The sequence below is a fragment of the Pteronotus mesoamericanus genome, unplaced genomic scaffold, assembly GCF_021234165.1.
Source record: "Pteronotus mesoamericanus isolate MK-2021 breed Mesoamerican mustached bat unplaced genomic scaffold, CSHL_Meso_final scaffold_651, whole genome shotgun sequence".
NCBI lineage: Eukaryota > Metazoa > Chordata > Mammalia > Chiroptera > Mormoopidae > Pteronotus > Pteronotus mesoamericanus.
In genome coordinates this window covers 4,955,024-4,967,574 of record NW_026555325.1, presented here as the reverse complement: position 1 = coordinate 4,967,574, position 12,551 = coordinate 4,955,024, and the positions used below count along the sequence as shown (strand labels likewise).

Sequence of the window (12,551 nt, the reverse complement as noted above, 5' to 3'; positions counted from 1 at the left end):
GTATTTGCTTTTCTCATTATAAAATGATCTTTTGAGGGGAGAAGCAAGGACCTGTCTAATGGAAACAAACTTTAATTTTTTTTATAAATTTGACTTTGAACACTGTGGGTAAAAATAAGAAAAAGGAGTAATGCTTCCCAGGAAACAACTAAAACAGAAATATCCAAGTTACACTTTGGTTACATTGTCTTTTGCCATTTGACTTTAAGGTCAAGTGAATGGAAAACAGATCATCGCAGCTAAAGGGTAATGTAATTCAGTTTCTATCATGAATCAAGTTTATGCCACTGAGGTTAGAGATCAATCCTCATTCCTAGCTACTTTCAACTGCCTTTTAAAAGAAGGACTTATAAAGGACTGGACTCTATCACTTGCCTTGCTTAGGAGCATAGTAAATGATAATATGCAATAGAAAAACATTCATGCCACAGCTTCCAGTGAGACAGCTGTGCGAGATCACCAGCCCTGACTTATGGTACTCTGCCAAATCAGGCCCAATAAAATTTTATTACGTACAACATCAACATTTTTCTTTTTTATTTACAATAATTTTAAAATTCATTCTAAATAAGAGCTGTGTTATCATCATGAATGACATGTACTCAAACCACCTAATTGGTTCATTTGAAAGTACATTATTGTTTTAAGTAATGGCAAATATGACTAATTACAAATATGTGCCTTTGAAAGCATTTTCATACGAACTACCAAAAGCATGTTTTACTTATTAAGCTCATCACTTCTTTGTGATGAAATTTTAGCATGAGAGAGATTTGTTTGTTAGTGGGCATACATTTTTCTTCATGTCTTGTGTACCATATCAGGGATGTGCTGTAGAATCTTTTTTATAACCCCATTTTATTCACACAGGGACTCATGCATCATCATCTAAGACAGGCCGTGAACTGCAGTTTCGACTTAGTTTACCTTAGAAAACCTCAGGCAGAGACCCATTGTGTTTCCGTTACATGGAGGAGTGCCATACAAGGAAGGGAGGGCAGGAGTCTCAGGGCCGCCAGCACTGCCTGCTGTACAGAGAAAACTGGCTCTGCCTACCTAAAAAGACCAGAGCCTTATAACCTGTGTAAGTTAATGAGGTTGAACATTATAGTTCTTGAACTCTTAAAAGATCTTTTTTGAAAAAAAATACATATAAAATAGATAAATAATAGTTGTTAACAATGAGTAGAGAGTGGGAGTTTAAAAATAGGAGTATAATATCTGATTTATCAGATAGACTATAAAACATACAAGCATGACAATCCAAACAGGACTTTGGGTATTCTGAAACTTATTAGCCGAGCTGTTTTGCACCCCTATGATACTTTTCATCTTAGCAGTAAATGAAACTTACAGTGATATTGGAATTTGTTTCATAGGTAAAGAACTTATACTAAAACGAAATCACAATTGAGTTAAAATAAATCTTTTAAGTTGGAAAATCCTAGCTGCTATGTATACTTGTGATTCCAACTCTGCACCCTGTGACATGTCAATGAGAATAGATACTGTGCCAAGTATAATGCATATAATTTTTAACATGGAATTAATTGAATTTTTTTTCTTCTGGAAATTTAAATAAATACTGGTGAAGAAAGAAATACTTGGTCATAATTTTGAGTAGCCTAAATAATCCTTTTGTGGTGTTGATAATTATGAGAATTCTCTTTTCTGTACTGAACAACTATTAATTAACTTTTTGGAAGTGATATATCATAAACTGTGTATGTGTCACATGTCTCTAAGAAACAAAATTATGATAAATCATTAAAATGTGAATTGTACTCTGATGCATTATAATGATTTGGATTATTTGCGTTTCAAATTTGAAATATCTACAAATTTCTGTCTTGAATTTTGAATTCAAACAAAGCCTTTAGGTGAAAGAGGCAACATATTTTATTACTCTCAGAAACAGAAGTTTAAAAGCAATTAATAAATAGAATTTTTTCTCTTTTAAAAGTTGGTATTTAGTTTATAGTTATCTTTCTTATAGGAAACCCTTTAATGTATAATGAGCTAATTTTTCTCTTTGATGTTTTAGCTTTGATAAAACAAGAAACTAACTTTCTGCTCTTTGATTTTTAAGGAGGCTAGGCATGAAGGGAAGGAAAAGTCTCCTGGATCCACTTAACATATCAGACACCAATACCACTACATGTGCACTTAGTGATATTTGCATTTGTATTTAGATGCTTCTGTAGATTATAAAGGATGTGATATTCTCTTTAAATCTTGGAAACCTTAAACCACAGGCTTTCCCCTGATCTTTCATTCCACTTTTACATATCTCCCTTTCACATCTAGTGCATAGTTCACTCATTGCTTTTGTTCACTTTGAAAAGAAATGTGATTTTAAAATTCAGATTCTTAAAAATATCTTTAAATTAAGCATCTGAAAAAGTTATAAACAAGTTAGTCCGTTTTTTAGCAGCCTTATCACCCACATGAGGTCAAACAAATGTGCACAAAATAAATGAACTATGGGATTGCCAACCAATTATTTCAGACATCTAAACTATCATTGGGAACTACCTTTTGATGGATGTATTCTAATAGATATCCATCATGGGAAAGATCAAAGTGATCAATCAATGATATTGCAGCCTGATTTCTTTGTCAAGATTATGTCCAGATTTATTGTGATATCATTGATTGCTTCATAGCACCTCATATTAACATGATCACACAACCAAATATTAACAGGATCTTTTGTAAATCTTATTTGGTCCAAGTCTTGTATGATTCTATTACCATACTTTTTATAGAAGGAGCCCCTTAATAATTTGGAATGTCAATACATTTTTCTCTGTTTCTTCAACAGTTTTTAATGTCCAATATAATAGTATTTATTTAAAAATATAACATGACAAATAAAAATTCATGTTTTTTTTTCCCCATTACTCTTAGGCTTGTTTTTCTCTTGTAGCAATAATCATAGTGTTTATTCTTATCCCATGTAATATGCTGTATATTAGAATCATTTCCATAAGTATTCCACATAAGGCCACGTCATTACTTTGTTGCTATACTGCATATTGTTCCCACAGCATTGCTATTTATTTTTGCAACAAACTGCTCTGTATTTTTCTTTTTTGTTTGAATAAAAAGTTTGACATTAATTACAATGCATATTCAGAGAGAAGCAGCAGAATATATGTGATTAAAGATAATCCTATCCTTTCTTACAAGATATGAAGTCTAAAATTTATAACAATTTTTGGACCAGATATTTCAGGTTATAAAGAATAGCTGAAGAATTTGTGTCCAGAGTATTTGATTTTGTGGTTTATAATTCACACTGACCCCATCAAATCCTAGTCCTATAAAAAGGAAATAAGTGATAGATATTAGAGTATATTTTTCATATATGCATATATATCTAGCTAAATTAAATTTCTGTATTAAGCAAATAGGTTGAAAACTTGAAAATTACCAAAAGAAAAATTTTTATGTCATTATTCTGTTAAAAATGCATTTTCCTTCAATAAGTCTGTTTTTCTGCAAACTTACTTTCATCCAGCCATTGCATTACTCCTCTGTGATGAATATTATCATCAGCAGACAGTTGGTGTCAGCTTTAAACAGTAATAATGCCAAGAAGAATGAGATTTCTTTTTTCTTTGTTGCTGCAGCTGCACTAATGGAAAGATTGCTTCTAGCTGTCAGCTATGTGATGGCTACTGTTACAATGGTGGCACATGCCAGCTGGACCCTGAGACGAATGTACCTGTGTGTCTGTGAGTATTTTATATTGTTGTGGATATTTAATAATATGACTTTGTATGTACATGGAATCCTTGCTCCATCAGTCCCCTTTCTTGGGGATAATACATTTTAAATAACTGCTTCACAAACGTCTTTATGAGGTATTGTCCCTTGTTAGTTCATGTGCTATAGAATCTACTCCTTTATCAGTTTGCTAGTGATTGCATAAGGAGAACTCACTTAATTCTTAGCATCATACTCATTTCAGACATTCACAGATCTTTGAACTTGGATATGTTGGGGAAAATTGTTCTATTTTTTTTTTACCTTACTTAGATATGTGAAACCCAGACATAATTATATTTATGAATACTTTGGTATTTAAGGCCATTCTTTTCCAAAGAATTTGAGATATATTTAATTCTGTAATGCTATTTGATGTTTGTATCAGGTGTAAGAGTGTTGTATTATTCAAACTTCTTAAGTCTTGCTCCTCGGAAATACATTAACTTGAATCTGGGTTTCTAAATGTTTAGAAAATTATTGGAAATTCTCTGTTTTTAGAAAATCTGGAATTTAACATGTTCTCCTCGCAAATACCTAATTTTCCAGAATGGACAACTTGAAATAAAACTATTGAACTTACGTGTACTCTATTTTGAACTTTCCTTTATCACTGCTTGACCAGAAGGATGATGCCCACATATAATCCATGTCTCCATTCTGTACCCCACTTTGTCAGAGTAGCATGTAATGAGTGTGTATGAGAGAGAAGTGGGCTTACCTGAGAAAAACTTTATTCATGTATTACTGTGTATAAAATAAATTTGAAACATATTGGCAATAAAAATCACTTTATTTAGCTGTATTTTACTAAAATTCTGCAGATGCTCTGTGGGGTTTAAGAGTCAGCGCTGTGACCAGAAAGAGAACCCTTGTGATCACTACTGTCAGAATGAGGGGATTTGCACTTTAACTGCGTTTAATGAGCCGAGATGCAAGTAGGTTTAACCTTCCACTTACCGCTCCTCTTCCTGTGACATCATTTCAGGCCACAGTTCATTGGCTTAAATCATTAACATCCACATGCATTTCACAGTGTATACTTCATCTCGGGGCTCATCTCTGTCATACACACTTAACCTTTGCTTCGCTCACCGACAATTGTATGTACCATAGTCAGCTAGAAAGTCTAGAAATGTAAAGAAGGGAATGAAAAAGCACATGGAGATGTGTAATAAAAGCTACTGTTTTTAATTAAAGAAGTATAGAAGCAGGTCTATACTTACAAGTCTATTACTATATACTATATTTCGAATGGTAGTTTTTATTTGGTAACTGACATTTCACTGCAAGTACCGATGAAATAATACATTATTTTGTTTTCCAAAACTGTACTGGAAACAGTCTCACCTTAGTCAATAAGACTCCTTTACAGAAAAAAAAGATGTACATACTAAAAATTCCATAAATGTTATTTCTGAATAGTTTAAGTCAGTCTTCCTCAATTCAATTTATACATAACACACTTGTTTCCTCTGAGAAATTTCAGGAACCAACTTTAAGGAAACTATCAACATTCATTACAGCTCAAGTTATTTCTTTAATCTTTTATTTGTGCTTTAGAGATAGATCATATCTGACATACTCCTTAATACCCAATGTTGTAAACAGAAACTCTGCTAAGCACCTGATAATAGCCCCACGGTGATGTCTCAAAGTATTTAATATTGGTTTTAAGACAAGTTGCATTAAAATTCAAATGTTTCATTACTAAAACTTTGCAGTTTTATTCATGATGATCTATAGTTTTATTCAAGAAAATGTGATTCTTTAGACAGTAGTTGGAAAAATAGGAGATGTGATAAAAATAATTACATAGAAGAAATTGATATTTTTTCCTGGAAGATATTTGAATATGTTAAACTAGTGTTTTTACATAAAGTACATTCATAAATGACACTTTAAATTTTAGTCAATAAAATATATGTAAACTCTGTCAAGGAATTGATTCTCTTCTCAGTTCAAACTCAGGTTTAGTACCTTGTGCAATTGAAGACATCAAGATGACCCTTCTTTCGTTGTGCTTTTGCCCTGCATCCACCCTAAATTCCTCCAGTTTTTCAGCAAATATTTATAAGACCCTGTATGCTAAATCCTAGACAAGTGAAGATGAATGAAATCAAACCCCTAAAATCAAGGAACTCACCAATCGAAGGGGTTAGAAAATTTTAAGCCACTAATTAGCCTATAATAATGTAGGTGTGAACACAGGGCAAATGACTCATTAAAAATGGTAAAGGGAACATGTGAACAACATTACGGAAAAGGCAACCTTTCATTACTCATGCAATTCATGTAGTTCAGCTGAGTTGGGAAGAACATTCTGAAAAGGAAGAGTAACGTAAGCAAAGACACAGATATGAGACTTAATGACCTCTTGGAGGAATGAGGAGTGGTTAAATATAGCTAAAATTAGGGAGACTGGAGTTGTTAGGGGGAGTGGTGTGAGGTTATAAAACTAGAAAGATAAATTGCAATCCAGTTTATGCCAAAATTAAGGGATTCCATAGGATCCTGAAAAGAATGAGTAGACAAGCAGATGTGAGGTAGAGAATGGAGCTGAAGGAGCTTGCTTTTGAAGGTGACCCTTGCTGGCATGTGGAAGTCTCTAGAGATCAGTTGCTTGAACCACATATCAAAAGGTTAAGCCACACCTCAGGTGAAAAGCAATGAGAGCCTGAACCTGGGCAGGGCAACTAGAGGGAAGAATAGCAAACACAATAGATTCATGAATATTTCAAAGTCAGTAAATTGAGGGTGATCCTTGGCCAAACATCGATGCAGTTACTTTTGTTACTTCATTTTAGGACACTGGCAATGCCAGCTCTGGGACCCTGTCTTCTTTTAGCTTGTCTCCCAACTGCTATTCCCTGGCAAAGCACACATGACATTTCAAGCTCACCCTGCCTAGTCCCCACAAACAGGTCTCAAGACCATGGCCTATCCAGAGAATTCCCAGGTCACCAAAATATATCTCTAGTGGGCATAGTGGCCCACAAAAATGTTGTCTTTGACTTTTTACTCGTATCAAGTATAATTATGGGTATCTTACCTTTTAAGGTGATAATCAGCCGATCTGATTAACACAGCCAGTAAAATATGTTAATTGAAGGGGTTTAGAGCAAACACCTCTTACTTGTCTGCATCTTTGTCTCTATCTCTTTCTGTATTTGGCTTTATGAAAATTGTCAGTGCCTTCATTTTTTTATGCCCTAAAATTTACTCTGATGATAGTAGTAAAGCTTACTGAATTCCTCAAATCAACTTAAAGCATTGAAGAACCATAAAAGAGATAATTACATTTTGTTGTCATTCATTTATTAAAATTCATTCGCCAAATAATTATTGGTAACCTATGATGAGTTAGACCCTGTGTAAATTTGAAAAGAGAATTAGTAACAGTTAAACTTGCTTGGCAAATACTTTATGACAGCATGTTTTAAGCACTTTATACATTTTATGTAGAGGTTGGAATATTATGTAATTATTATTATCTAATTGTTATCCCTCTTACACTGTTAATAATACTAAAGTTATATACTCAAAAGTGGTGAATATCTGAGATTCAGTTTGCTTCTACTGGATTCTAAGTCCATGCCCCAGTTATAACTGTTATGCTGTACTGCCTTATTTATGCTGTACTTATCCTGAAATGGTCTTTACTGTTAAAGGACTTCATATTTATTTGGGTAGATAAACTGGTTTTAAAAAAATTAAAATACCATTTGACAATTATTATAATAGCTATATGACCAAAATTGTATTATGGGAAAACAACTGAATAGAGATCAATTGATGATTACTAGTAGGAGAGAAAAAGGCTTTATAAATAAAGTGATATTTTCACAGTATTTTGAAGAAAAAAAATGCAATAGTTTTTTAAGAGGTAATTTCTGAATATGTTCTTGAAAAACAATTGGCAGAACCAGAGATTAGATCTGAAAGTAGAAGATGAAGATTGTTGAAATAGAACACAGGCTAAAATGGCATGATGAAAGGAGAGATGAATATGATACGATGAGGAGAAAAGAGATATGTTGGGGCCACTTTGTGAAATATATTTTACACTATGACACAAGAGTGGGATTACTGAAAAAGAGTAGAGAATTAATGATGGAATCCTAGGAAATACCAACATCTAATACCATGTTATAGAGAAATCAACAAAAGTAAATGCGAAAAAATAGAATTTGGAGGATACTTGTCAGAGAGAAGATTACTCCAAATCAGAGGAGTAGAGTGTCAAAGAATATCAACTCTAGACATTTAAGAAGAATAACAATTATTGAATTGTTGCAATTAGATAAACATTATGGGAGATGTCTTTAAAGTCCTATATGACAGAAACCAGATTGTAGTTGGTTAAGTGAAAAGTAAGAAAAAAGAGAAGAATGTGAATTTCTTTCTGAATGTTTGACTATGAATTAAATGCAGGAAAAACGATTGTAACTTCAAGGAAAAATGGGATATGGGGGAAATACTTTTATAACACTGTAAAGTTATATATTCAAGAGGACTGTTCTTTCACTATTTATCAAGGGCCCACTGTTAAAGGACTTTGAAGGGTGGCAAGATGATGCAGATACAGACTTTATGCTTGTTTTTTTAGAGTTGAAATCTCTAGAATGTGGAAATTTTCTTAGCTTTACCTAGGATATTTACAATTCATATAGTACTAAAAAGTAAATAAAGAGAAAATTTAATATAGTGCCTATGATCATGTACAAGAGAATATTAAGGCACCAGAATATCTTTTTCATGGTTGAATTTCTTCATAGGGGTTGATTTTGGAAACAGGTTTTATCCTCAGAATTCACTTAGTAATGGTCAGGTATCTTTAATGAAAAACAAGTATGTATTGTTTTATCTAAAAACCTTTACAGGAAACAAAAATCTTTTTAGGAGATAAGATATAGTCTTTGCTTTAGTTTTGCTGTTAGTACATTTTATTCTTCATAGAGTGAAAAACTATTTAAATTATGCAGAACTTATACACATTTGGAAAGTATTCACATTTATGAAGGGGATAGTTTTTTTTTTTCCACATAAGAATTTTATTCCTGTATCACTCAATTTAAAAAATAGATTTGTTCTTTGAAAGCCTTCACTTTTGTATCTTGATGCCCATTTTTCACTTACTACTGTGTGGAGGAAGAATAAACTAAAAAAATGCATTGGAAAAAAGCTAAATTTTTATTTTTTCATGTTAATTAGGAGAGAGTTTTGACATTTATTAAAGTAAATATATTGAATAATGTTAAAAACAAATTTATAAAATTCTGATTCTGATTTTTTAATTCTGATATGTTTTAGTTTGACAATATTTGTATTTTAAATAGCTTTTGTCATTAGGCATAGAAATTAATACTATGAAGAACTGTTGAACTCTACAGCAAGTTACCTATGTCTTCCTACTTCTAAGATTTCTCCCCAGTGTTAGATGTTCTTTTATGTCGGATTTCAGTTATTTTAAAGTATATAACTACCTGCACAATATTTTTTTCCAGCAATATTTACAGTATTTCACTCTCCAATAATGGACACTAGTTTCTGCTATTTCTCTCCTAACACTAATATCATACAAGTAGCCTTTCCACATAATCCCAGGACAATTCTAGAAGTATATGTCTTTGCTCAAAGAGCTCATGAACCCAAATACCTCTTCTAACTTTTTCCCATTTAACTGTTATTATCCTACTAGTCTCAATCCAGGAACCATCTCTTTTTATGTGGCATGTGGCAAGTGAAGAGTAAATATCAATTGCCTTGGAGTTAACTGAAGTTTTTCAAAAGAGAATAATCAAATTTTAGTAAGAAAATATATTTTATAATATATTTTATATATTACATTAGTCAGGATTCTGTAGACAAACAGAATCAAAAGGCAGAGAGAAAGGAAGATTGTAGGAATTGGTTCATACAATTATGGACTCCAAAAAGTTCCTCAGTCTACTGTCTACACGCTGGATAATTCAGTTCAAATATGAGGCTTCAAAACTAAGGGAACTGATCACGCAAGTCGGAGTCCAATGGTCCAAAGCCCAGGATTGTTGATGTAAGAGGGCAGGAGAAGATGAATATCACAGCTCAAGCAGAGAGAGTCAATATGACCTTTCTCTGCCTTTGTCCTCTATTCAAACCCTCATTGAAATGTATGATGTCTACCCTCATTGGTGAGGGTGATCTTCTTTACCCAGTCTACAGATTTACATGTTCATATCTTCCATAGACACTGTCATTTTTCACACCCAGAATTCATGTTTTACCAGCTCTCTGGGCATCTTTTAACCTAGACAAGTTCTCATATAAAATGAACTCACACACACAATGTAGTATTAAACTTCTGGGCATAAATTACCAGTGCTTAGGGACTCATGATAGAATATAGTAGAGGACAATGAGGAGATCAGGGATTCTTTCCTGTAGATTTTTTCCTTCTGTTGTCTGGTTTTTCTAATGCAGATTCAAATCCTGACTCTGCTCATATGGGTCTCCTGTATTGTCAGTACAAGAGGGATCCATTTATTGTCTGGTATAATCACATCAAAGTGAGTGCTATATATAGTAAGGAAGTTGAGTTGATTGTACAAGATATGAGGGGGGGACTCAAAAACCAAGAATTTATTTATAAAAAATATGTATTTATTCTTACATGTTTAAACTTCAGTCAACTTTAAAGTACTCTCCATTTAATGCAATACACCTATCAAGACATTTTTTCCTCACTGGCTCAAAACAGTTTTTGAATTCATCAATTTCTATGCCTTTTAGTGCTTCTAACATTTTTTGTTTCACTTCTCCCACATCAGCAAAAGGTTTCCCTTTGAGGACTTTTTTTTTTTTTTATATATACCTGGGGAAACAAAGCAAGTAGATCAGGGTGAGATCAGGTGAATAGGAAGCATGGGTGTGAGAGTCATGTCATTTTTGGTCAAAAATTGCTGAATGCTCAATGTGATGTGGGCATGTGCACTCCTAAATCACCCACCATGAAATGGGCAAACGTGTTGAGTCTTCATAAAAAAGTCACTGAAACCAGATACATTTTGCCTCCTCACACAACCAAAGAAGGGCAACAATAAATTTTAAAACAAAAAATAACCAGAACTGCCAGAATATCGAACTGTATGGAAGACCAAGGAGTTAAAGAAGAAACATTCATCCAGACTGGTAGGAGGGGCAGAGATGGGCAGCTGGGTGGAGAGGATGCACTGCAAGGCAGTGGCTGGAGGAACAGGCAAGTGAGGTAGTGGCTGGAAAACCAGGTGGTCCCACATTTGTGTGCAGAGAAACCGGGGCGAACAGCTGGGGAGCAAGACAGACCCTGCAATCCAGGGTTCCACTGTGGAAAAAGAAAGCCTCAAAACCTCTGGTTGTAAAAACCTGTGGCAGTTGCAGCAGTGGGAGAAACTCCCAGCCTCCCTGGAAAGTCTGTTGGAGACACCCGCAGGGTCCTAGAATGTACTCAACCCCACCCACCCAGGAATCAGCACCAGAAGAGCCCAATTTGCTTGTGAGTAGTGGAAGAAGTGACTGAAAGCTGGCTGAGAGCTGAGCAAGTGACATTGTTCCTTCTTGGACCCCTCCCCCACATACAGTGCCACATTGCAGAGACCTGGATTGCCCCACCCTGGTGAACACCTAAGGCTCCACCCCTTCTAATGAAACAGTCTCACTCAGACAAAGAAATATGGCCCAAATGAAAGAACAGATCAAAGCTCCAAAAATAGAATTAAGCGATGAAGAGATAATCAACCAATCTGATGTGGAGTTCAAAACACTGGTGACCTGGATGCTCACAGAAATGGTTGAGTATGGTCACAAAATGGAGGAAAAAGTGAAGGCTATGCAAAGTGAAATAAAGAAAAATATACAGGAGACCAACAGTGAAGGGATGGAAAGTGGGACTCAAATCAACAATTTGGAGCAGAAGAAAGAGATAAACATTCAACTAGAACACAATGAAGAAAAAAGAATTCAAAAAATGAGGAGAGGCTAAGGAACCTGTGGGACAGCTTTAGATATTCCAACATCTGAATAATAGGGGAGCCAGAAGGAGAAGAGGAAGAGCAAGAAATTGAAAACTTATTTGAAAAAATAACGAAGGAGAACTTCCCCAATCTGGCAATGGAAATAGACTTCCAAGAGATCAAAGAAGCTCAGAGTCCTAAAGAAGTTGGACCCAAAGAAGCACACACTGAGGAGCATCATATTACATTACCCAGGATTAAAGATAAGGAGAGAACCTTAAAAGCAACAAGATAAAAGGAGAAGTTACCTACAAAGAGTTCCCATAAGACTATCAACTGATTTCTCCAAAGAAACCTTGCAGGCAAGAAGGGGCTGGAAAGAAGTATTCAAAGTCATGAAAGGCAAGGACCTACATCCAAAATTACTCTATTCAGTAAAGCTCTCATTTAGAGTGGAATGGCAAATAAAGTGCTTCCCAGATAAGGGCAAGTTAAAGGAGTTTATCATCACCAAGCCCTTACTATATGAAATGTTAAAGGGACTTATCTAAGAAAAAAAGGATCAAAACTATGAACAGTAAAATGATAACAAACTCACAACTATCAACAACTGAACCTAAAAAAAAAAAAGCAAAAACAAAAACAAACTAAGAAAACAACTAGAACAGGAACAGAATCACAGAAATGAGATCAGGGAGGAGGGAGAGTAGGGGAAAAGGTATAGGGAATAAGAAGCATAAATAGTAGGTACAAAATAGACTGGTGAATGTTAAGAACAGTATAGGAAATGGAGAAGCCAAAGAATTTATA

At 34.2% G+C, this 12,551-nt stretch overlaps 1 protein-coding gene across 1 annotated transcript in view; it reads left to right on the top strand.

The window, feature by feature from the left end:
- LRP1B (LDL receptor related protein 1B) overlaps positions 1 to 12,551 on the top strand; it is a 1,772,547-nt gene that overhangs the window by 1,729,234 nt on the left and 30,762 nt on the right. The window contains exons 86-87 of the mRNA XM_054562474.1: positions 3,636 to 3,740; positions 4,596 to 4,709. Of these exons, the coding sequence (XP_054418449.1) occupies positions 3,636 to 3,740; positions 4,596 to 4,709 (219 nt within the window). The remainder of the gene's footprint in view (positions 1 to 3,635; positions 3,741 to 4,595; positions 4,710 to 12,551) is intronic.